Source organism: Neophocaena asiaeorientalis, unplaced genomic scaffold (assembly GCF_003031525.2).
Source record: "Neophocaena asiaeorientalis asiaeorientalis breed wild unplaced genomic scaffold, Neophocaena_asiaeorientalis_V1.1 scaffold138, whole genome shotgun sequence".
Classification (NCBI taxonomy): Eukaryota; Metazoa; Chordata; class Mammalia; order Artiodactyla; family Phocoenidae; genus Neophocaena; species Neophocaena asiaeorientalis.
Genome location: NW_020172632.1, coordinates 3,314,329 through 3,340,837, shown reverse-complemented (window position 1 = coordinate 3,340,837; position 26,509 = coordinate 3,314,329). Strand labels below are relative to the sequence as shown.

The following is a 26,509-nucleotide window of genomic DNA, read 5'->3' as shown; positions in this document are numbered from 1 at the left end:
GTGGAGCTGGGAGGTCTCTTGTGGACCAGTGTCCTGAAGTTGGCTCTCCCACGTCAGAGGCACAGCACTGACTCCTGGCTGCAGCGCGAAGAGCCTTTCATCCACACGGCTCAGAATAAAAGGGAGAAAACGTAGAAAGAAAGAAAGGAAGGAAGGAAGGAAGAAATAAATAAAATAAATTAAAGTAAGATAAAGTAAAATAAAGTAATTATAATAAAAAATAATTATTAGGAAAAAAATTTTTTTAGAAAAGTAAAAGCAAACAAACAAACAAAACAAAAAAACCGGCTAAAATAATAAATCTTGCTCTCAAAGTCCACCTCCTCAATTTGGGATGATTCGTTGTCTGTTCAGGTATTCCAGGGATGCAGGGTACATCAAGTTGATTGTGGAGCTTTAATCCGCTGCTTCTGAGGCTGCAGGGAGGTTTCCCTTTCTCTTCTTTGTTCGCACAGGTCCCGGGGCTCACTTGATTTTGGCCCCGCCTCTGCGTATAGGTCGCTGGAGGGCATCTGTTTTTCGCTCAGACAGGACGGGGTTAAAGGAGCAGCTGATTCGGGGGCTCTGGCTCACTCAGGCCAGGGGGAGGTAGGGGCATGGTGTGGGATGAGCCTGCGGCGGCAGAGGCCGGCAGGACGTTGTTCCAGCCTGAGGCACGCGTGCGTTCTCCTGCGGAAGTTGTCCCTGGATCCCGGGACCCTGGCAGTGGCGGGCTGCACAGGCTCCCCGGAAGGGAGGTGTGGATAGTGACCTGTGCTCGCACACAGGCTTCTTGGTGGCGGCAGCAGCAGCAGCCTTAGCGTCTCATGCCCGTCTCTGTGGTCCGCGCTGTTAGCCATGGCTCGCGCCCGTCTCTGGAGCTCCTTTAAGCAGCGTTTTTAATCCCCTCTCCTCACTAACCAGGAAACAAAGGGAAGAAAAATTCTCTTGCCTCTTTGGCAGGTCCAGACTTTTCCCTGGACTCCCTCCCGGCTAGCCGTGGTGCACTAACCCCCTGCAGGCTGTATTCATGCCGCCAACCCCAGTCCTCTCCCTGCGCTCCGACCGAAGCCCGAGCCTCAGCTCCCGCCGGCCCCGCAGGTGAGCAGACAAGCCTCTCGGGCTGGTGAGTGCTGTTCGGCACCGATCCACTGTGCGGGAATCTCTCCGCTTTGCCGTCAGCACCCCTGTTGCTGTGCTCTCCTCCGCGGCTCCAAAGCTTCCCCCCTCCGCCACCCGTAGTCTCCACCCGCGAAGGGGCTTCCTAGTGTGTGGAAACCTTTCCTCCTTCACAGCTGCCTCCCAGTGGTGCATGTCCCGTCCCTATTCTTTTGTCTCTGTTTATTTTTTCTTTTGCCCTACCCAGGTACGTGGGGAGTTTCTTGCCTTTTGGGAGGTCTGAGGTCTTCTGCCAGCGTTCAGTGGGTGTTCTGTAGGAGTTGTTCCACGTGTAGTTGTATATCTGATGTATTTTCTGAGAGATGAGAAGTGCTTCCAGACACCAGAACTCCAGGCTAAGATCAGAGGAACAGGACAGATTGCTTACATTTCCCCTGAAATTGTTTACATTTCACCGTGGGGACAAGGACACTGGCAGCAGAAGTTCTGGGACGTACTCCTTGACGTGAGCCCTCCCAGAGTCTTTCATTAGCCCCACTGAAGAGCCCATGTTGGCAGTGTTCTTTATTTTTGTTGTGGTGGTTTTACAGGAGTATACATTTGTCAGATACCATCTCATCAAACTGCCTCTTGGATAAGTTCAAGTGCATTACTGTAGCACATATACCCTTTCTTATCTGGTCTTATCCTACCTTTCTAGCCCTACTGCTTTCCTTCCCTTGTAAGTACCTAGTTCTGATTTCATTGTATGCCTACTATGTGCCAGGTGCTCTTCTAGTCGTTTAAGGATAGGCTTGACATTAAAATGTTTGTTAAGCTTTTACGGTAAGCAGCTTCAGGGGTTAATAAAATACAGTCCCCAAAGGACAAATTAAGCAGTTGGGTAGTATGACAGAAAGCCACCACCTTTAGACAGAAGTGATTATTAAGGTAATCTAGTATGAAGCAGTAGTTCTGTGGCAAAGCTGTGGATTATGGACAGTCCACAGCAACATCTAGCTGGTACCAACATGCTTGATAGCTAAGCCATTTCTTCTATTCCTCCATCCCTCTCATCTTCAGATTCTACCATTTATTAAACTCCATAGGAGTGTTTCTAATTTTATATGCATAAAAATCACCTTGGGAAGGGAATGGGGGATTGATTAAATGTATAAGTCCTGGGCCAAATACTATAGATTTAGATTCTAATTCTATAATGGGGTAGAGCCCACAAATCTGCATTTTTGAAAACAAATAGTACAGGTGATTCTGATGAAATTGAAGAACTATGTCTTAAGAAACATTGCTAAAGAGTCTTTCACAGATTACTGTCTTGTGCATCACCTTTTCCATTTTCAACATAAGCAGTTTATACTTTCCTTCACTTTTTCTTATCTTGCTGTTTTAATACCCTCTGCTAATAGGTTTCCTCTTTTCTGTTTCCCATTCAATTCTTTGCTCTACTGCTAGATTTTCTTGCTTAAAATGAATGAATAACAAGTTCCTCAATATACATGGTTGCAATCTGGCACTTAGAAGAAAGACTTTCAACAGGCATTAGTTGCTTTGTTCACTCTTTCTTTCTTGAGTCCTAGGATAGAAATTGCCTTCCTCTGTTTTTGAATAATTCATTTCCAACCGCATTCCTGCTCCATTGTTTGTTGTAGAAAATTTATGAAATGGACAAAAGTGTGGAAAAAGTAAAAATTACCAGTAATTCTACTTTTAACTACAGTTAGCATTTTGCTGCATTTACTTCCAGTTTCATTCTATGTCTGTTGTATAAATCTATGTTTTACAAAATTGAGATATACTATATTTGATGCTTTAGAAACTGCTTTTTTTTTACTTGTAGTATTATATCATCATCATTTTCCATATTTTAAAATACTCTTGAAGCACACAGTTTTTAAAGCCTGTGCTATGATTTATCGTAGCATTTTCCTTTTGCTGGTTATTTTGAACTCCCCTCCATTCCTGATCTCTCACTATAACATACTGCAGTGAAGTTTGTTGAACCTCAGTGATTATTTTTCTACATAGAGATGCCTAGAGGTACAATTCTGCATGAGAGGGGATGCACATTTTAAAAGTTTTAGATATATTCTACCAAATTACTCTTTAGAGAAGTCTTATTTTAAATTGCCATCAACAGTATACTAATTTATAGTTTTGCCAGTAGTTTGTGATATTAAAAAAACAAAACCAACAAAGACCTCAAGAGATCAGAGTATAAAACTCTTAGAAGAAAATATAAGGAAAAGCTTCATGACATTGGGTTTGGCAGTGATTTATTGTATATGATACCAAAATACAGGAACAAAAGAAAAAGTAAGTGAATCAGATCTCATCAGAATTCAGAAGTTGTGCATCACAGGATGCTATCCATAGAATGAAAAAGCAACCTACAGAATGGTAGAAGATATTTTTGAACCATATATCTGATAAGGGACTAATATCCAGAATATATAAAGAACTCATACAATTCAACAGCAACAAAAAACAACCCAAGTAAAATTGTTCCCACTACAAAAAAGAAATGATAATAATGTGATATGATAGAGGTGTTAGCTAATGCTACAGTGGTAATCATATTTCAATGTATAAACGTATCAAATCAACCCATGTATACATTAAACTTACACAATGGTTATATGTCCATGATATCTTAATAAAAAAATTTTTTTAAATGGGCAAAGGACTTGAATAGTTGTTTCTCCAGAGAAGATATACAGGTGACCAGTAAACACATGGAAAGATGCTGAACAACATGAATCATCAGCAAAATGCAAATCAAAACCACAGTGAGATACTACTTCATACCCCTTAGAATGACTGTTCTAAAAAACAACCAAACAAACAAAAAGTAACAAGCGTTGGCAAGGATATGAAGAAATTCGAACCCTTGTGCATTGCTGGTAGGAATGTAAAATGGTGCAGCTGCTGGAGAAAGAGTATGGCAGTTCTTTAAAAAAATTAAACATAGAATTACCATATGATCCATCAATTTCACTTTTGAGTATATACCCCAAATAAATGAAAGTAGGAACTTTTACAGAAAAACAGAACAAAAAGTAGAAGCAACCCAAGTGACCATCGACTGCTGAATGGATAAGCAAAAGGTGGTATGTACATACAGTAGAATATTGTTCAGCTTTAAAGAGGAATGGAATTCTGCCATATACTACAACATGGATGAATGTCGAAGACACTATGCTAAATGTTTCATAAGCCAGATGCAACAAGGACAAATATGTGTTATACCACTTACAAGAGATACCTATAATAGTCAGATTCCAGCAAGTAGATAGTGGTTACCAGGGGCTGGGGGGAGGTGGGAATGGGGAGTTATTTAATGGATACAGAGTTGCACTGTGGGCTGATGAAAAGTTTTGTAGATGGATAGTGATGGTGGTTGCACAATGTGGAATGTACTTAATGTCACTGAACTGTACACTTTAAAGTGGCACATTTTTATGGTATGTATCTTTTATTACAATAAAAAGGAAAAGAAAAAAAGCTTTGTCAGTTTAGAAATAAATGGTATCTTATGTTTTCAGTTTAGTTTTCTTTTACTACTCAGTTAATACACTAGGTTTATTGGCTCTTTTGTATGTAAGTTTATGTTTCTATTGTGACTTTCTTTTAAATTTTTAAAAAATTTATAAGAATTTTTTATATATTAATGAGATTATCCTTTCATCCATTACTTGTTTAGCAAATATTTTCCCCATTTATATTTTCATTTTATTGTGCTTTTCAAGATACAGAAGTTTTTTTATTTTTACAGTATTGGACTTTTCCTTCACAGTTTTTCTTTCTGTTTGTGCTTAGGAAACCCTTCCCATTCTGACATATTACTCAGTTTCTGTATTTTCCAAAGTGCTTAACTTAGTGCCGTACACATATTGGGTAGAATGTGAACGTGAGGTTTTAGAACTGGAAGAGCCCTTAGAGGACATTTAGTCTAAATGCTTTATTTTACAGGTATGTAAACTTAAAACTCAGGGAGGCTGCCCTGCCATGGTAGTTAGTAGCAGACTCCAGAGCAGCCAGTCACTGTCTTTTGACTTTTAGCCCAGTCTGTTATCCACTGAACTAAAACAATTCTGCTGTATGGATAGTGAGCACAGAGTGTCTTTATTTGGGTAAAGGTTCTACAATACAAGAAGCAAAGAGGTAAACAGAAAACAAAGTTTCTAATGAAAAGTGTTTGATAATCTTTACTGATCATTATGCCTCATAAATGACTGGAACTTTTTCTCCCTGTAAAATTATTTTAAATACTTCCCTTACATGTTAGTTATAATCATTAGGTTTCTTTCTGTATTAAGGGGAACATTAATATTTAGGAAAAAAAGACTTCTGTCTTTTAATCTTACAGACACAATTAAACATCAGCCTTTATAGCAATCTTATAGAGTGTTTTGTATGCATTGTTGGGTATAATCTCAAATCCTGTAGGACCCATTGACACACTGTAAATAACCTAAAAATGAGTAGCGTTTTCTGGAATCCTTTTGTTTCAGACTGCCTACATATGCACATATTTATGATTCTTGTTGATAATTACAGGTGTTACAGAAATGATCTTTTTGTTTAAATTTATATGTTTGAGCAGCAAGATATACAAGGGCTGCATCTTTGACCATCTGAGATGGGAAGGTATAGAGGGAAAAACAATGGAACATTGCCTTGTAGTCTTTGCCATTAACTTACTACTTGTTCTTGGGTAAGTCATATCCCAGAATGATTTTAAACAGCCTCTGAGCTGGGTCCTTTCTAGCCCTGAAAGTCTAATGTTGTTGCTTCTGCTATAGAATCTTAATCTGATTTTTCTCAAAAGAATAGTTTCACAGTTGAAACAAGTGTTTGTAGGGGTTGGTGGCTTATAATGTTTAAAATAAGGAAATGAATGGAGGCAGTAGAAGATTTCTGACATTACAAAAAATGGGATTTGAACAAAGGAGGAAGAAATTCGCTTTTGAGAATTGTGCTTGAGAAAAATCCACATGATATATTATTTCTCATTTTGTTTTTTCTAGGTGACAGGTTTGATTTTCTTGTGTCTACTGGTAGACTAAGTCTCATTTTTCTTTGGGGTTGGTTCTTACTTTTTGGTGCCATGTTGTGTTGATATTTTTTAATTCAAAAAAATGGAACAAGGCGTCATTAATATGAAATGTATTCTTAGCTTTTTTTAAAAAATTAATGTGGAATTTGAGGCCCAGAGAGGGCCTATAAATTGGCTCAGTAATTAATAGTTACTTGATAGAATTGGGGTAATGCTTTTGAACCTAGTGATCATTACTTTTGTACAGTCAGTCTCAAGGAATCCCCCAAATTTCTGAACTATACTTTTGAGAATCACTGCTTTAGATGCGCCAAAATAATGTCATAAAGATGTCTCAAAAGGATCAGCCTATATGCATGAAATGTAAGGACCTGTCAAAATAAACTTCTACACTCCTTAGGGGCAAACCATTAAATGCAGACCCTCATTAATGTAATTTTCATAATGTCTTGTGTTCAGTCAAAAACTAGGAGACATGAGAAGTAGCAAAATGTGACCCATAGCCTGAATAAAAATTAGAAAATAAAAACATATTCATAAATGGCAAAAATAATGGAATTGGGAGAATTTTAAAACAGCTGTTATAAATATGTTTAAGGATTTAAAAGAAATCAAGAACTTGAATAAAGAATTGGAAAAAACCAAAGGAAAATTCTAGAACTAAAATTTAAGATCTGCAATAAAATATTTACCCTGAAGGATTTAACAGATAGATGCTATTAAAGAAAAGATCAATGAATTTGAAGACATGGCAATAAAAACAGCGTACAGTGAAGTACACACAGCAAAAATACAGGGGAGAGGGCAAAGGATGGAGCTTAAGTGACCTGTCATGCAATAAAAAGTGGCCTAATATATACATGATTAGATTCCTCCAAACAGAGGGGCTAATAGAAAGGGGGAAATTTTAGAGAAATAATAACAGAAAACAACCCCAATTTGATGAAAACTGTAAACTTACAGATCTAAGAAGCTTAGTAACTCCAAGTAGGAGTAACTCAAAGGAAACCACATCATATTAAAACTGCTGAAAATCAGTAGTAGAAGAAAATTTAAAGTAGCCAGAGGTGAAGAGACAAGGACACATTCCATATAGGGAAAAAAAGAAGATTTTAAAATAATGACTACAGACTTCTTATCAGAAGCAATGCAAGCCAGGAAACAATTTGGTGATATTTCTAAGTGCCAGAGGAATAAAATGTCAACCTGGAATGCTATATCCAACAAAAATATCTTTCAGAAATGAAGACTAAATAAAGATATTTTTTTCACACAAACAAAAACTACAAGAAATAGTAAAGGAAGTTCCTCAGGCCGAAAGAAAATGATACCAGATGGGAAATTAGATTAACACAAAGAAATGAGAAGCACCAGAAATGGTAACAATTTGGGTATATACAAAATATTTTCTTTCTTTTTAATTTCTTTAAGAGATAAGTGACATTATAAAGTAAAAGTAAGAGCAATGTATTGTGTGTTTTGTAAATTATGTAGAGATAAATGTATGAAAACAATGCAAAGAATAGGAAAGGGGAAAGGAAGTATGCTGTTGTAAGACAAGTCCTGTGTTACTTGAAGGTGGATTCTGTGAAGTTAAATATGCATATTCTAAACCCTAGAGTAATCACTAAAAATAAATCACACATAATGGTTATTAAGTCAAGGTTTGAAATGAAATGGAATATCTAAAACTGTTCGATAAATGCAAATGAAGGTAGAAAAAGATGATAAAAGAAAAAAAATCAGGACAAATAGAAAACAAATAAGACTATAGATAATTACAATAAATATAAATGATCTCACATCCTTATGAGAAAGGTAGAGATTGTGAGACTGGATAACAAAGGAAAACCAGTGATATATGTACAAGAAACCCACTTTAAGTATAAAGCATAAGATTGAAATATACATATTAGAAAATAGTAATCAATATGTATGTTATATTAACAACATTATGGTATCATGCTAATATTAAGTGATGTAGACTTCTGGACAAAGAATATTATGAGGGATAAATGGGGACATTTCATAATGATGAAAATGTCAATTAATCACAAAGACGTAAGTATCCTAACTATGTGTGTATATAATAACAAAAGCTTGAAAGTATGTGAAACAAAACTAATCAATAGAACTGCAGGGAGAAAAGAACAAATCCACAATTATAATTGGAGATAACATTCCTTTCTTATAGTAATGTGCAGAACAACAGACAGAAAATATGAACAGAATATCAACCAGTTCGACCTACTTGAAATGTATAAAATGCTTCTCATAACCATAGGAAAATACATATTCTTTTCTCATGCATTTGCAACATTCATTGAGGTAGAAAATATGCTCAGCCATTAAACAAGTCACAGTGACTTAAAGTGACTTAAAAATCATGTGAGGTATGTTCTCTAACAACAGTGGAATTAAAATAGAAATCAAAGGGATCTGGAAAATCCTGATATATTTGGAAATTAAACAACATATTTCTAAGTAAAGCATAGGTCAAAGAAGAAATCACAAAGGAAATTAGAAAATATTTTGAACTGAATTGTGATGGAAACGTGGCATATCAATGTTTGTTTGATGCTAACAAAGTGGTATTGAGATGGAAGTTTATGGTTCACATGCTTAATTACAAAAGAAGGTAGTTCCAAAGGCAATGATTAAAGCTTCCAGCTAAGAAATAGGAAAAGTGTCCCTACCCCACCCCAGCCCACCCTTCTGCTTGCAGGAACCAGATTTACCTTCACCAGCTAGATTGGAAAACCTCATAATTCATAGAGGATAGAGTACAGTTGACCAATGACCTCATTCTTTGGATAGAATACAGTTGACCATTGAACAACACTGGGGTTAGGGACACCAACCTTTTGCACAGCTTAAAATCCACATATAACTTATAGTCAGGCCTCCATGTATTTCATTCCTCTGTACCTGCATTTCCTCACTCACTGATTCAACCAACTGTGAATTGTATAGTACTGTAGTATTTACTATTGAAAAAAATCCATGTATAAGTGGACCCCCACAGTTCAAACCTGTGTTGTTCAAGGGTCAGCTGTACTCAGAAGGCTCTTGCCTCAGTAGTGTCAAGATTAGCCGTAGATTAAATACCGCACAGGTGGTACCAACATCTTAAAAGCAAAGACCCCAAAGCACTGAACTGTTTCCAGGTAACTTAACTGCCTCCCAGAACAAAGCTCAGTATATTTATAGGAATAAAAAACATTGAGCACCCATCAAGGTAAAATTCACAATGTCTCATATCCAGTAAAAAAATTGCCAAGCATACAAAGAAGGAGAAAAGCTGGCCCATACTGAGAAGAGAAATCAATTAACCAAAAACAACCCAGAATTGACATAGATGTTGGAATTCGCAGATTAAGCACATTAAAACAGTTATTATAGCTATATTACTTATGTTCAAAAAGAGAGAGGAAGGATTTAAAATCATAAGTAATTGAAAAAGTAAAAATAACCCAAATCAAATATCTAGAGGTTAAGACCATGATGTCTTGAGATGGGATTAACAGAAGATTAGATATTCAAGAAGAACAGATTAGTGAAGTTGAAGACATCACAGTAGAAACCAGTTTGGAAAAGAGTTTGACTGTTTCCTACAAAGTTAAAAATACACTGGCCATCCCTCTCTTAGGTATTTACCCAAGAGAAATGAAATCATATGTCCATCAAAGACGTGTATGTTGCTGTTCATTGCAACTTATTTGTAATAGCCTCAAACTGTGGAAAACACAACATGTCCATAACCAGTGGATAGATAAACAAATTGTTTTATATCCATACAATGGAATACTACTTAGTAATAAGAAAGGGATTATAATTACGTGTAACAATGTGGAAGAATCTCAGACAATGTATTTTGAGTGCAAGAAGCCAGATTTTAAAAGAATATTCTGAAATTCCTTCTATCTAAAATTCTGTATAATTCAAGCTAATTCACAAATCAAATCACTGGTTCCCTGGAGATATGGTAGGGGAAGTGTGGAGGAATTAACAAGGGGCATAAGAAAAGTGTTAGGGGGAGGTGAATAAATTCATAATCTTGATTATGATGGTGGTTTCACTGGTATATTTGTCAAAACTTACAAATTGTGGATTTTAAATATGTGCAGTATTTTATATCAATCATAATAAAGCTGTTAAATTTTTTTGAAAAGAGCAAATCAAACCTTAAGTATGGAAAGAAAACAAATCATACACATGCACACAGAAATCAATAAAGCAGAAAATGGATAAACAGTAGAGAAAATGAACAAAACCTAAAGCTGTTTTTTGAGATCAGTTAAATTGATAGTTTTCTTGCTAATGTGAATAAGAACAAGAGAGAAAACAGAAGTTAATCATATTGAAAATGAAAGGTACCTAAAGACATTGAATGGATTATAAGACAACATTAAGAGCAAATTTAGGCCAGTAAATTTAAAGGTTACATGAAACATTAAAAAGGTAGAAAAACTCTTTTTAAAGGTGTAAGTTACTACAGCTGACAGAAGCAAAAATTTTAAATCTGAGTAACTCTACATTTAATATATAAAGTTATTGATAGTTAACAATCAAAACCTTTCCCCGAGAAAACCCAAGCCCAGATGGCTTCACTGGTAAAGTTTGTCTAATATTTAGGGAAAAAATGTTAGCAGTCATTCACAAATAGAGAAAGATGAAATGTTGCCTAATTCATTTTATGAAACCAGCATTAACCCTGATACTAAAACCAGACAAAGACATTACAGGAAAAGGAAACTTATTACAGACTATTTCTTACAACCATAGAGGCAGAAATCATTTACAAATATTTGTAAATTGAATTCATTAAATATAATAAAAATATATACATATGTATATAATATAACTCACGGTCAAGTGGGCTTTACCCAGGACTATAAGGCTTGTTTAACAATTTGTATATAATCCATTATTGTAGTTCACCATATATTAGTACAATGAATGAAAAAATTCATTTGATCATTTCAATAGATGGAGGAAAAAGCATTTGACAGTACTTAACAATATTTAAATTTTCGTGTTTTTTAATAATTAAACTCGCAGCAAAGTAAGAATAGAAGGAAACAATCCCATGAGAGTTCTCTTTTCTCCATATCCTTTCCGCCATTTATCTCTTACTTTTTGACGGTAGCCATTCTAACACGTATGAGATGATACCTCATTATGGTTTTTGGTTTGCATTTCCCTAGTGACTAGTGATGTTGAGCATCTTTTCATGTACCTATTGGACATTTTTTTTTTTTTTTTGCGGTACGCGGGCCTCTCACTGTTGTGGCCTCTCCCGTTGCGGAGCACAGGCTCCAGACGAGCAGGCTCAGCAACCATGACTCACGGGTCCAGCCGCTCTGCGACATGTGGGATCCTCCCGGACCGGGGCACGAACCTGTGTCCCCTGCATCGGCAGGCGGACTCTCAACCGCTGCGCCACCAGGGAAGCCCCCTATTGGCCATTTTTATATCTTCTTTGGAAAGATGTCTAATCAAGTCCTTTGCCCATTTTTAATTGGAGTATTTGGGGGTTTTTTGGCTATTGAATTATATGAGTTCTTTATATATTTTGGGTATTAAACCCTTATCAGATATATGGTTTGCAGTCAGTGGACTGTTCCTTGATGACATCTGCATATCTTCTCGGTTTTCGAAGTAACATACAGGAGTGCCATCTTGTGTTAAGATCTTTGGAGTCAGGCAGACCTGGATATAAAAACTGGCTCTGAAACTTGCTGCATTCTAGCGCTTCACTGCCCTAAAATATTTTGGATATTCTTAAAACAACAACTATTTGTTGAGAACCTATACTGGCCAGATACTATGCTAGACACTTATGTGTGTATTACCTTAATTAATATGACTTAAAGCTAACAACCTTTTTTGAGTCCATTTTATGTATTGGACACATAGTAACACAAAGTATTTTCCATTCCGTATGTCATTTAATACAGCAACCCAATGAAGTATTGGTACTATAGTTATTATTCCTACTTTAGAGAAGAAGAAGTTGAGACCAACAGAGAAGAATTTTTTGAATATGAGGAACTCAGGTTGCTGTCACGGCTCTGGGTTTGTTTTCTATTCTTTTCTACCTGTGGAACAAAAGACTTTTTGTATTATATGTTACCCAAGCTTGTAACTGGGACTTTAACTTAAAGTCTCTTTTTGTTTTTCCTTTCCTTTAGGTTATGAATGCTAAGGGTGTCTCCAAGAGTTTAAGCAGGAAGTGTCAGGTGAAGATAAGTTTCTAAGAGGAAAGCACTGGGCAGGCTTGTAAGCGCATAAGCCCAGTTCCAGATAGGTACAGCTTTAGAAATAGCAACCTTAGTCACAAATGAAAAGGCAGTGTTTATATGTATTTGGTAAAAGAAGTATAGCTCACCTTTCTCTCATTTCCATGAACAGAACAATCCTTTGTCAGCAGTGATATTTTTGAAGGTCAAAGTTGATAAATTTTGTGCTTCTAAAATAAAATGTTGAATCACAATTCTTTTTATGATGTTTAATCGCTATCCAAAGTGCCTAGATAGGAATTTTCTTCAGGAAAGTAAAAATATGTCACTAAGGCCATGAAGGGTTTGATTGTAGCATTGCTTGCTTAGGCAGCTGTGCTTCCATAGAACTTGTGTAGTGTAAGCTTCACCCGCCATCTTTTCCTTTATCAGCATGGAATTACTTTTCTTTTAATGTATAGTATAATCATTTTCTGCAGTGTTCAATCACTTAATATAAATGAAATTGAATTATGTGTTAATCTATAATTATAGACTAACCAACCTAATAAAAGCATATATATGAAATATTTGTACATTCTGATTTAATGATCTGTTTATTATACTGTAGTACCAGAAATTAGCTGGTTAATTTATAAGTAGACTCGATTCCTGAAAAGTAATTTGTGGAGTACTGGGAAAATTGTGATTCCTCACTGTTTCTCATTAGCATCATTTTCATTTTTTCCTTTTTACCTTTTGGTCTTTGTCTTCACTGAAGAGAATATCCTGGCCTTTGATTTGGCTCTCCTTCACAACCCGGCTATACTTCAAGTTTGGTTTAAATGCAGCTGTATTTCAAGCTGGGTTTAAGTCTCATCTGTCTCACAAAACTTTCTCTATTTGATCCACCATAATTTTTTTCTTTTCTGAAATTTTGCTGCTTTTCTCTTCAGCACAGTTTAAATTGTCTTCTAGATTATATACATTGACTTTATTATTTTTTTCCAGCTACATTCATGGATGTTATCTCCTTTCACCCTTGAACCCTAGAGGTAGATAAGATAGGCAATATTATTTCCCATTTTATAGATGCAAAAAATCTTATCTTAGAGGTAGATGAGATAAACAATATTATTCCCCATTTTATAGATGCAAAAAAAAAAGGCAAGTTATTTGATTTCTTAAAGATAAGACTTCAGCCCAAGTCTTCATTCCACAATTTGCTTTCCCTATACTATAATGCCTCAAGTTTTGTACTTTACCAACTACTCCTACCATATGCTGAGCACATATAGATATTATCAGTTGGTTTAAAATAGATTATTTCCTTTCAAACCCCCAGTCACTGATATCTGTTTCTTTTTAAAAAGGTACTTAAGTAATTGTGGAGTCTTTTATCATAATGGTGGAGCCTTAGTTCTTCAATGGCACAACATGTTGTATGATCAAGATTTGAAATTTTGACTACTGAAATTTTTCATATGCATTCATCAGACAGATGTCATTGACTGTGGACCATATGCCTAATATGAATGCTAGCTCTGGATATGAACAAATATTTATTGCATTATTTTGTTAGTAACATCTGGTCTCCTCTTTTTCGTACAGGAGAAATTAAACAGATTCTAGAAAATGAACTTCAGATACCTGTGTCTAAAATGCTGTTAAAAGGCTGGAAGACTGGAGATGTGGAAGACAGTGTGAGTTTAGTAACTGCATAAAAATAAAAGAAAATTAAGTTATGCTATTGACTAAATGATGTATAAAATTGTTTTTTATTAATGTTGTTACATATGTCAGTTGTAGGTTTGGTAATAGTAGCTGAGTTTAAGGAATCAGCAAACAATGTTTTTCAAGCTAAAACATTTTCATAGTAAACTAACAACAGTTTTAAGTGAGTTAGATATGTAAGTGGCATGTTTTTCCTACTTCTAACTATTTTATAGGAGTTAATTTGACATTCTTTTTTGAGAGCTTTTACATTTTTCTCAAACCTCATATGATGTCAGTAAGTGCCTTGGAATAATAATTTTTTTCTTAACATCTTTATTAGAGTATAATTGCTTTACAATGGTGTGTTAGTATCTGCTGTATAACAAAGTGAGTCAGCTATACATATACATAGATCCCCATGTCTACTCTGTCTTGAGTCTCCCTCCCACCCTCCCTATCCCACCCCTTCAGGTGTTCACAGAGCACCAGGCTGATCTCCCTGTGCTATGCAGCTGCTTCCCACTAGCTATCTGTTTTACATTTGGTAATGTATATATGTCTAATGCCACTCTCTCACTTTGTCCCAGCTTACCTTTCCCCTCCCTGTATTCTCAAGTCCATTCTCTATGTCTGCGTCATTATTCCCATCCTGCCCCTAGGTTCTTTAGAACCTTTTTTTTTAAGATTCCGTTTATATGTGTTAGCATACAGTATTTGTTTTTCTCTTTTTGACTTACTTACTTCACTCTGTATGACAGACTCTAGGTCCGTCCAGCTAACTCAATTTCATTTCTTTTTATGGCTAATATTCCATTGTATATATGTGTCACATATTCTTTATCCATTCATCTGTTGATGGACACTTAGGTTGCTTCCATGTCCAGGCTGTTGTAAATAGACCTGCAATGAATATTGTGGTACATGACTCGGTTTTTTTTTTTTTCCTTGCGGTACACGGGCCTCTCACTGCTGTGGCCTCTCCCGTTGCGGAGCAGACGCGCAGGCTCAGCGGCCGTGGCTCACAGGCCCAGCCGCTCTGCGGCATGTGGGATCTTCCCGGACCGGGGCATGAACCCGTGTCCCCTGCATCGGCAGGCGGACTCTCAACTACTGCGCCACCAGGGAAACCCTACATGACTCTTTTTGAATTATGGTTTTCTCAGGTTATATGCCCAGTAGTGGGATTGCTGGGTCGTATGGTAGTTCTATTTTTAGTTTTTTAAGGAACCTCCATACTGTTCTCCATAGTGGCTGTATCAATTTACATTCCCACCAACAGTGCAAGAGGGTTTCCTTATTCTCCACACCCTCTCCAGCATTTATTGTTTGTAGATTTTTTAATGATGACCATTCTGAGTGGTGTGAGGTGATACCTCATTGTAGTTTTGATTTGCATTTCTCTAATGATTAGTGATGTTGAGCATCCTTTCATGGGTTTGTTGGCAACCTGTATATCTTCTTTGGAGAAATGCCTGTTTAAGTCTTATGCCCATTTTTGGATTGGGTTTTTTGTTTTTTTGATATGGAGCTGCTTGAGCTGCTTGTAAATTTTGGAGATTAATCCTTTGTCAGTTGCTTCATTTGCAAATATTTTCTCCCATTCTGAGGGTTATGTTTTTGCCTTGCTTATGGTTTCCTTTGCTGTGCAAAAGCTTTTAAGTTTGATTAGGTCCATTTATTTATTTTTGCTTTTTATTTCCATTTCTCTATGAGGTGGGTCAAAAAGGATCTTGCTGTTATTTATGTCATAGAGTGTTCTGCCTATGTTTTCCTCTAAGAGTTTTATAGTGTCTGGCCTTCCATTTAGGTCTTTAATCCGTTTTGAGTTTATTTTTGTATACGGTGTTAGGGAGTGTTCTAATTTCATTCTTCTACATGTAGCTGTCCAGTTTTCCCAACACCACTTATTGAAGAGGCTGTCTTTTCTCCATTGTATATTCTTGCCTCCTTTATCAAAGATAAGGTGACCATATGTGCGTGGGTCTATCTATCTCTGGGCTTTCTATCCTGTTCCATTGATCCGTATTTCTGTTTTTGTGCCAGTACCATACTACGTTGATGACTGTAGCTTTGTAGTTGGTCTGAAGGAAAGGAGCCTGATTCCTCCAGCTCCATTTTTCTTTCTCAAGATTGCTTTGGCTATTCGGGGTCTTCTGTGTCTCCATACAAATTGTGAAATTTTTTGTTCTGGTTCTGTGAAAAATGCCATTGGTAGCTTGATAGGGATTGCATTGAATCTGTAGATTGCTTTGGGTAGGAGAGTCATTTTCACACTGTTGATTCTTCCAATCCAAGAACATGGTATATCTCTCCATCTGCTTGTATCATCTTTAATTTCTTTCATCAGTGTCTTATAGTTTTCTGAATACAGGTCTTTTGTCTCCTTAGGTAGGTTTATTCCTAGGTATTTTATTCTTTTTGTTGCAATGGTAAATGGGAGTGTTTCCTTAATTTCTCTTTCAGAATTTTCATCATTAGTGTATAAGAATACAAGGGATTTCTGTGCATTAATTTTGTATCCTGCTGCTTTACCAAATTCATTGATTAGCTTTAGTAGTTTCTGGTAGCATCATTAGGATTCTCTATGTATAGTATCACGTCCTCTGCAAACAGTGACAGTTTTACTTCTTCTTTTCCGATTTGGATTCCTTTTATTTGTTTATCTTCTCTGATTGCTGTGGCTTAAACTTCCAAAACTATGTTGAATAATAGTGGTAAGAGTGGGCAACCTTGTCTTTTTCCTGATATTAGTGGAAATGGTTTCAGTTTTTCACCATTGAGGACGATGTTGGCTGTGGGTTTGTCATATATGGCCTTTATTATGTTGACCTAAGTTCTCTCTATGCCTGCTTTCTGGAGGTTTTTTACCATAACTGGGTGTTGAATTTTGTCAAAAGCTTTTTCTGCATCTATTGAGATGATCATATGGTTTTTCTCCTTCAACTTGTTAATATGGAGTGTCACACTGATTGTTTTACACATATCGAAGAATACTTTACATCCCTGGGATAAACCCCACTTGATCATGGTATATGATCCTTTTAATATGCTGTTCGATTCTGTTTACTAGTATTTTGTTGAGGATTTTTGCATCTATGTTCATCAGTGATATTGGTCTATAGTTTTCTTTTTGTGTGACATCTTTGTCTGGTTTTTTTATCAGGGTGGTAGGGGCCTTGTAGAATGAGTTTGGGAGTGTTCCTCCCTCTGCTATATTTTGGAAGAGTTTGAGAAAGATAGGTGTTAGCTCTTTTGTAAATGTTTGATAGAATTCGCCTGTGAAGCCATCTGGTCCTGGGCTTTTGTTTGTTGGAAAGTTTTTAATCACAATTTCAATTTCAGTGCTATTGACTGGTCTGTTTATATTTTCTATTTCTTCCTGGTTCAGTCTTGGAAGGTTGTGCTTTTCTAAGAATTTGTCCATTTCTTCCAGGTTGTCCATTTTATTGGCTTAGAGTTGCTTGTAGTAATCTCTCATGATCCTTTGTATTTCTGCAGTGTCAGTTGTTTCTTCTCCTTTTTCATTTCTAATTCTATTGATTTGAGTCATTTTCCCTTTTTTTCTTGATGAGTCTGCCTAATGGTTCATCAATTTTGTTTGTCTTCTCAAAGAACCAGCTCTTAGTTTTATTGATCGTTGCTGTAGTTTCCTTCGTTTCTTTTTCATTTATTTCTGATCTGATCTTTATGATTTCTTTCATTTTGCTAACTTTGGGGGGGTTTTTTGTTCTTCTTTGTGTAATTGCTTTAGGTATAAGGTTAGGTTGTTTATTTTGAGATGTTTCTTGTTTTTCAGGTAGGATTGTATTGCTATAGACTTCCCTCTTAGAACTGCATTTGCTGCATCCCATAGGTTTTGGGTCATCATGTTTTCATTGTCATTTGTTTCTAGGTATTTTTTGATTTCCTCTTTGATTTTTTCAGTGATCTCTTGGTTATTTAATAGTAGCATATTGTTTAGCCTCCATGTGTTTATATTTTACAGTTATTTTTTCCTGTAATTGATATCTAGTCTCATAGCATTGTGGTTGGAAAAGATACTTGACATGATTTCAGTTTTCTTAAATTTACCAAGGCTTGGTTTGTGACCCAAGATATGATCTATCCTGGAAAATATTCCATGAGCACTTGAGAAGAAAGTGTATTCTGTTGTTTTTGGATGGAATGTCCTATAAATATCAATTAAGTCCATTTTGTTTAAAGCTTGTGTTTCCTTATTTATTTTCATTTTGGATGATCTGTTCATTGATGAAAGTTGGTGGTTAAAGTCCCCTACTATGATTGTGTTACTGTTGATTTCCCCTTTTATGGCTGTCAGCATTTGCCTTATGTATTGAAGTGCTCCTATGTTGGGTGCATAAGTATTTACAATTGTTATATCTTTTTCTTGGTTTGAGCCCTTTATCATTATGTAGTGTTCTTATTTGTCTCTTGTGAGAGTCTTTATTTTAAAGTCTCTTTTATCTGATATTAGGATTGCTACTCCAGCTTTCTTTTGATTTGCATTTGCATGGAATATCTTTTTCTATCCCCTCACTTTCTGTCTGTATGTGTCCCTAGGTCTGAAGTGGGTCTCTTGTAGACAACATATATACGGTCTTGTTTTTGGATCCATTCAACCAGTCTGTGTCTTTTGGTTGGAGCATTTAGTCCATTTACATTTAAGGTAATTATCAGTATGCATGTTCCTGTCACCACTTTCTTAATTGTTTTGGGTTTGGTATTGTAGGTCTTTCCCTTCTCTTGTGTTTCCTGCCTAGAGAAGTTCCTTTAGCATTCGTTGTAAAGCTGGTTTGGTGGTGTAGAATTCTCTTAGCTTTTGCTTGTCTGTAAATGTTTTAATTTCTCCATCAAATCTGAATGAGATCCTTGCTGGGTGGAGCAATCTTGGTTGCAGGTTTTTCCCTTTCATCACTTTAAATTTGTCCTGCCACTCCTTTCTGGCTTGCAGAGTTTTTGCTGAAAGATCAGCTGTTGACCTTATGGGGATTGCCTTGTATGTTATTTGTTGCTTTTCCCCTGCTGCTTTTAATATTTTTTCTTTGTATTTAATTTTTGATAGTTTTATTAATATATGTCTTGGAGTGTTTCTCCTTGAATTTATCCTGTGTGGGAGTCTCTGTGCTTCCTGCAGTTGATTGACTATTTCCTTTCCCATATTAGCGAAGTTTTCAACTATAATCTCTTCAGATATTTTCTCAGCCCCTTTCTTTTTATCTTCTTTTTATGGGACCCCTATAATTTGAATGTTGGTGCATTTAATGTTTTCCCAGATGTCTCTGAGACCGTCTTCAATTCTTTTCATTCTTTTTTCTTTATTCTGCTCTGTTGTAGTTATTTTCGCTATTTTATCTTCCAGGTCACTTATCTGTTCTTCTGCCTCAGTTATTCTGCTATTGATTCCTTCTAGAGAATTTTTAATTTCATTTCTTTTGTTGTTCATCATTGTTTGTTTTCTCTTTAGTTCTTCTAGGTCCATGTTAAACGTTTCTTGTGTTTTCTCTATTCTATTTCCAAGACTTAGGATCATCTTGACTATCATTACTCTGACTTCTATTTCAGGTAGACTGCCTATTTCCTCTTCATTTGTTTGGACTGGTGGGTTTTTACCTTGCTCCTTCATCTACTGCATATTTCTCTGTCTTCTCCTTTTGCTTAACTGACTGTTTTTGGGGTCTCCTTTTCACAGGCTGCAGGTTCGTAGTTCCCATTGTTTTTGGTGCCTGTCGCCAGTGGGTAAGTTTGTTCAGTGACTTGTGTAGGTTTCCTGGGTGAGGGGACTGGTGCCTGTGTTTGATGGATGAGGTGGGTCTTGTCTTTATGGTGGGCAGGACCATGTCCGGTGGTATGTTTTTGGGTGTCTGTGAACTTATTACTGTTTTTAGGCAGGCTCTCTGCTAATGGGTGGGGTTATGTTTCTGTCTTGCTACTTGTATGGCATGGGGTGTCCAGTGCTGGAGTTTTCTGGCCATTGAATGGAGCCAGGTCTTATCGTTGAGAATGGGATCTCTGGGAGAGCTCTCACTGGTTTATATTACGTGGGTCAGGGAGGTCTCTGGTGATACAGTGTCCTGAACCCGGCTCTCCCACCTCAGTGGCTCTGGCCTTACACCTGGCCGGAGCACCAAGACCTTGTCAGCCACACGGCTCAGGAAAGTTTCTAGAGGTCCTGTGGTGTGGGCATGTCAAGCTCTCCCTTTTATAGCCATGAAAAAGTTGCTGTATTTGGCCCTTCCTTTCCTTGCAGATTGGCTCTACTAGGTCACTCTTCTGACGGTCAGCAAGGCTGCTCACCACTCCGGTCAGCAGCTCATTTCCCGCCTTAAGCAGGAAAGCCTAGAATAATAATTTATTGAACAATTACTTATTGGCCTGAAAGAAGTCATACACAGTATATACATTTATGTCCAGTAGTGTTTATGGAACAAGGAAGATAATAGGAAATCTTTTTAACTCGGAAAATTTAAATGGTAAGAATATTTCATTGTTTACTTGGATAGGGTCAGGTGCATAGAATGAGTTATATTTTAAGAATTTGTACAAAGTGTTGCAATTTTAAGGTAGTAGTTGCTATTCTCAAGGACCCAGTAGCAGCCTTAGGCATAAAATATTTCACACACTTACTCTTTTTCTGACAGAGAGAGTAGGGAGTGATGGAAAGAAATGAGTTAACTCCGGAGTTTTAGGTGTTTGAGGTAGAAATAATTATCAAATCTTTTCAGAGTAGTTACTGAGTTGGTACTTCAGTACCAGGCAGAAACTTAGAATCTTCATCTTTTGGTTCAATTCTTTGTCAATTGCTTCTGGTAGACATTATGCTTATAAATACTTATATGTGAGTTCATTTGATATGTAGAGATGTTCTGAGTACTTCAGTAAGTTATTTATAGAAATTTCAGGTTGGCAAGATATTTATAAATTAGGTACAAATTAGTGATGTGCTATATTAGGGATCAGCAAACTTTTTCTGTACAGAGCCAGGTAGTTAATGTTTTAAGCTTTTTGGGCCATATAGTCTCTGTTGCAACTACTCAATTCTTCTGTCATAGCTTGAAAATAATTACAGACCATTTGTGTAAGAGTGAGCATGACTGTTCCAATAAATCAATATTTGTGGACACAGAAATTTGCATTTTATATAATTTCACATATCATGAAATACTCTTCTTTTGATTTGTTTTCAAACATTTAAAAATGTAGGGCTTTCCTGGTGGCGCAGTGGTTGAGAGTCCTCCTGCCGATGCAGGGGACACAGGTTCGTGCCCCAGTCCGGGAAGCTCCCACATGCCGCGGAGCGGCTGGGCTCATGAGCCATGGCCGCTGAGCCTGCACGTCCAGAGCCTGTGCTCTGCAACGCAGTGAGAGGCCCGCGTACCGCAAAAAAAAAAAAATAAAAAAAAAGTAAAAACCATGCTCAACTCACAGGCCATCCAAAAGCAGGCACTAGGCTGAATTTGTCACACAGGCCGTAGCTGACTGATTCCTGCTGCTTTATGGCTGCTCTAATTGAAATGTGGATTAAAAAATAAAAAGTCTTGACTGAGTAAATCAACAACTTTGGCAGAAGTAAAACACCAAAATGTATTAGTTTACATAGCTATATCATTTATTCCTTCATTTATTGAGAGACCTGTGGATGTGAATCAGCCTTACATGGCATTTTCGTTAGTTTGTGAAGAGAAAGGCAATCATGTTGAAAATGTTCTTAAAGCTATGTGTTCTAATATAGCTGTCTCTCAGTAACCATAGGGGATTGGTTCCAGGACCGCACCCCATACCAAAATCCGTGGATGCTCAAGTCTCTTACCTAAAATGGCATTTTATTTGCATATAACCTACACATCCTCTGTATAATTTAAGTCATCTCTAAATTACTTATAATACCTAATACAATGTAAGTGCTATGTAAATAGTTGCTGATGTGCATCAAATTCAAGTTTTGCTTTTTGGAACTTTTGGAATTTTTCTGAGTACTTTCCATCCTTGTGTGTGGAACCCATGGATATGGAGGGCTGACTGTATTTGAACTTAGTCTTTGTTATCAATAATATTTTCAGTTACTTATTTCTATGTACTCTTTTCTGTAGGTGAAATTTCCATGCCATTAATTTTCCATGCCATTAATTTTCTGATTGCTTCCAAATTTATATTTCCAGGCTATACTTCTATGAATTCACATATCCAAATTGGTAGTTCACTTTTATGCTTGCATACCTTATTGGCATCTTTAACTTAACATGTTTAAAATGGAACTCTTGATTTTCCTTCCCATGCCATTTCTTCACCAGTCTTCCCCTATAAATGGCAGAACTATATCACCAGTGCTAAATCCAAAAATGTGGGCATTAATCTTTTCCCATTTGAAAAACACCTAATCCTCAGAAACTAACACAACATTGTAAATCAATTATACTTCAATAAAATAAATATTAATTAATTTATTAATTTATTGGCCATCCTGTGCAGTTTGCAGGATCTTAGTTCCCTGACCAGGGATTGAACCCGGGCCATGGCAGTGAAAGAGCTGAGTCCTAACCACTGGACTGCCAGGGAATTCCCCAATAAAATAAATTTTTTAAAAATTTCAAAAGCACCTAATCCTTTGGTAAGTCCTATAGCATCTATCTCCAAAATATATCTCAACCATGGCCACTTTTCAGTATTTTTATTGCACTGCCTAATCCAGGCTGTTAGCATATCTTGTCTGGAACAATGTAATAGCTTCATTATTGTTTTTCCAGCTTTTTTTCTTGGGTTCTCCCAATGCATTCTCAACACAGGAGCCAGAATGAGCTTTTAAAAATATAAATCAAATTATATCACTCTCCTGGTAAAACATAACTTTTTATTGCACTTTGAATAAAGTTCAAGCTACTCACCATGGTTTAAAAGGTATTGTATTATTTACCCTCTATTCACATCTACAGCCTCATCTTCAGCCTTTCATACCCTCTCTTTCCAAGCTGCAGCCATAGAAACCTCTTTTTAATTCTTCTAATAGGCTCAAGCTCTCTATAACTTTACCTGACAGATGCTATTTAACTGCCTGGAATGCTTTACACCCAATTCTTCACATGGGTGGCTCTTTTTCATCTTTCAATCAAGTCTCAGCTTAAAATGTTACTTTCTGTAACAGACCTCTGTATAAAAGGCTCCCATCCCAGCGTTTCCCATCACAACACCATAAGTAGAGGGACCATGTCTGTTTCTTTCACCATTAGATATCCAATGCCTGATATAACAGGCATCAAATAAATGTTTGTGGAATGACTGAATGACTTAAAGAAAGCATCCATTTATTTCACCATATCATATGTGGTTTGAGAAGGAAGGTTTAGTGGAAAATCTTTGGATGATGGCATGGCAAACTGACAATAATGATCCAGTGGTAAGACCAAGCAGTTATCAATAATCCTCAAAGTAAAATAATGGAAGATGAAAAATGGTAAAAATAACTTTCCTGTGTGTATATGCATGTGGTTTTTTTTGTTTGTTTGCACGTGAACTCTTGAAAGGTAAAATAGATGAATTTCAAAAGGACTTTCATATATATGACAAAAAGATTCAGAACTTCAGGGCTTCCTGGATGATTGTGAAGTTATGATTAATTACCTACTACAGTGTCTTATTTTCAAACCATGGGTCACAAGCCATTAGTGAGTTTTGAAGTTAACTGAGTGGGTTATAGCCAGTATTAAAAGGAAAAAGAAATAGGATAAAAGATGTCAGAGTGTATTGCAAATAATGAGTAAGTATTTCTTTTTATTTAAGAAATAACTAATATGAGTCAAGAGTAAGTCCCAAAGCCTGTGAAGGAAGACCGTGCCCTTAGTAAGATGGGCCCTCTCATGGAGGGGTCAAGAATAAGTTCATTATGTTCTATGCTTGGGTAAGATCAGCCCTTCCTAGGTGTCCCTACTTCCATCTGCAGGGTTAAAAGGGGTTCCTAGATATCTACTCCACCTTTCTTTCCAACACTTTCAGCCCTGACATTATTATTTGCTTTGATTCAACCAGAACCAATTTCATTATGCCTTTTCCTCCTGTTTATGCAAGTCACTGCAAGGAGTCTCAGATTCCCACTTCACCCCGCACTCAAACCTCCATAGCCTTTGCACAGCCCGTATCTGTCTCTATTCTTTTTCCTTTACAGTGCTTGAAACCTTTTTGCTATGCCCTGTGGAACTATTCATCATTAACCAAATTCAAATTCCTCTTATTGTCAACCTCTTCCCTGCACATTCTCTTCACTATCTACCCTCTGACTGAAATCTGCCTTTCTGATCACATTGTTTTTCTGTACGCTTCTCAGTGTTAATTTCTTTTCTCCAGTAGCCATCATACCACTGGACTAACGTAAAACGTGTGTTCTCATTGTTCCTCATTTCCATTTCCAGTCCTTCCTCTCTAAAAAACCTTCAGCTTTGACTTTCATGTAAAAAAAAAATTGTATCACCTACTTACTGAGGTCATCTTTCCTCATTTTCTGATGATTTTTAGTTCCTGGTTTATAATTGCTCTCTGTGTTAATTCTTATTAATATAGCCTTGTAAATGATTCTTCTAACATCTTGGCCTCTTAGTTTCTTGAACTTATTTTCTACAGTGATCTTTTTTTCCCATCCTATGTCAGCCATACCTTCCTGTGGTCTTGTCATTTAATTAAAACAATTCTTAAATACTAATTTCAAGCTTCCATTTTCTATTAATAGTTCACTCATGACCACATTACTAAATTCAATGTCATGGCTTTTAAGTGTCGTCTGTGTGCACTGTCAATTTTATATCTCTAATTTATATTTCTACCCTAGACCTGTTCCCTGAATTGTCTTCTCTTCACCTCAGATTTGGGATGTTTTTTAAAGGTGTATTTTATTTAGGTGGTTGGTTTGATATTTAATTGGTTTTATTCTTTTATTTCTCTGACACAAGTCAGTCAGTGGATGTTGGAAGACTGAGGGGAACTGCATAATAACCTGCCTGTTAATTGCAGTGCAAAACTATGGCGAGGTCCTGTCGCTGGATTCCATCATTCCAATTCCAGTGCAATGGCAAATATTAGGTTCTTTCTTTATAGAGTATCAGTCTTCTCTCAATGGACTAGACAACACTGGTATTATAGTATCACTCCTAAACAAAATTTACTATGACCAAATCAGAAAAGTAATATGATTATAATCTATCTCGTCATATAAAAGATAACAAGACCTGGAGAGAAAAATCCTGGATTACACTCCCAGCTTGGTTAGGGTCTTAGAGTTTTCATATATAAAATAGGAAGCATTGATTTTAGTTGCCAGGGTGGTTGTAAAAATTCATTAAGCAGGAGAGGTACATTATATGTGAAATTACAAAGCATGATTATTACAATTATTTATGCTAGTAAATACCAATAGTAATCTATTTCATTCAACTCTCACTTGATTTTTATAACAACTCTACAAGATTACAGGCTGATTCTGATATCTCTAATTTATAAATTAGGAAATTGAGGTGTTTAGAAGAGTTTTGTGGATTGTTCAAGGTCATCAGTGAATACTTCTGATACTGAAATCTCCATCTGACCCTCCATCTACTATAACTTCCAGTTTCTTGACACAAATATATAAAGCTTTATTCCAAAGATGCCTTCTTTTTTGGAAGCTGTTCTCTATAATGAGATTTTTTTAAAAATATCTTGTAATTGTCATTATATACTTGTTGAAGGGTATTTATATACATTATTTCACTTACTGTAGTTCTCAAGAATATTAATGAAATTTTGGTGTGTGAATGAACTTTTAGTTACCGTACACTATTAATCATTTAGTAAAATGTAGATATAAAATAACATGCTTTTAAATTGTTTACTGACAAACAATATTATTCTCAAGGTTTGGTGAGAGCTATATCTTAAACCACGTCTTATAAAATTTTTTTTTCTTAACTTGATTTTACTGCCACTAGGGGGTGCCTGTTAATTGAGTCTTATTTTGTATTTACATTTTTTTTTTAAAGCTAAGAGCAGTAAAATTACCATATAAGTGTTTGTAACTGAATTATATTTAGAATTATTTTAAAGTAAGTAATGTTTTTCAGCAAACAGAATTTCAGGCTTTTTGAGAATTTAAGAGCAAACTCTTTAATCGTAATTTTTATAACAGTTGAAATGCATTTAAAAACTTTTAAAATCAGATTTCACTAATTAATTCAAAGGTGATGCAGTACCCCTATGGCACAACTTCAGGTTATACTGTACATCATGGTAAAATCAGAAGGGATGGGGACTGTTAATTATACCTGTTTCATATTATTATAGGAAAAATTCAGTCTGTCCAAGATTTATTGATTACCTACTAGATGAAAACAAGCTCTGTCCTGTGGGAGCTTATAACCTATTCATTAAGGTATATATAAGCTTTTATATATATATATATATA

General features: G+C 36.2%; 1 protein-coding gene across 1 annotated transcript in view; it reads left to right on the top strand.

Annotated features, from left to right (window-relative positions):
- Nucleotides 1-26,509, top strand: part of FAF1 (Fas associated factor 1) — a 469,659-nt gene that overhangs the window by 197,974 nt on the left and 245,176 nt on the right. Inside the window, exons 5-6 of the mRNA XM_024739340.1 lie at nucleotides 13,987-14,078; nucleotides 17,908-17,930. Of these exons, the coding sequence (XP_024595108.1) occupies nucleotides 13,987-14,078; nucleotides 17,908-17,930 (115 nt within the window). The remainder of the gene's footprint in view (nucleotides 1-13,986; nucleotides 14,079-17,907; nucleotides 17,931-26,509) is intronic.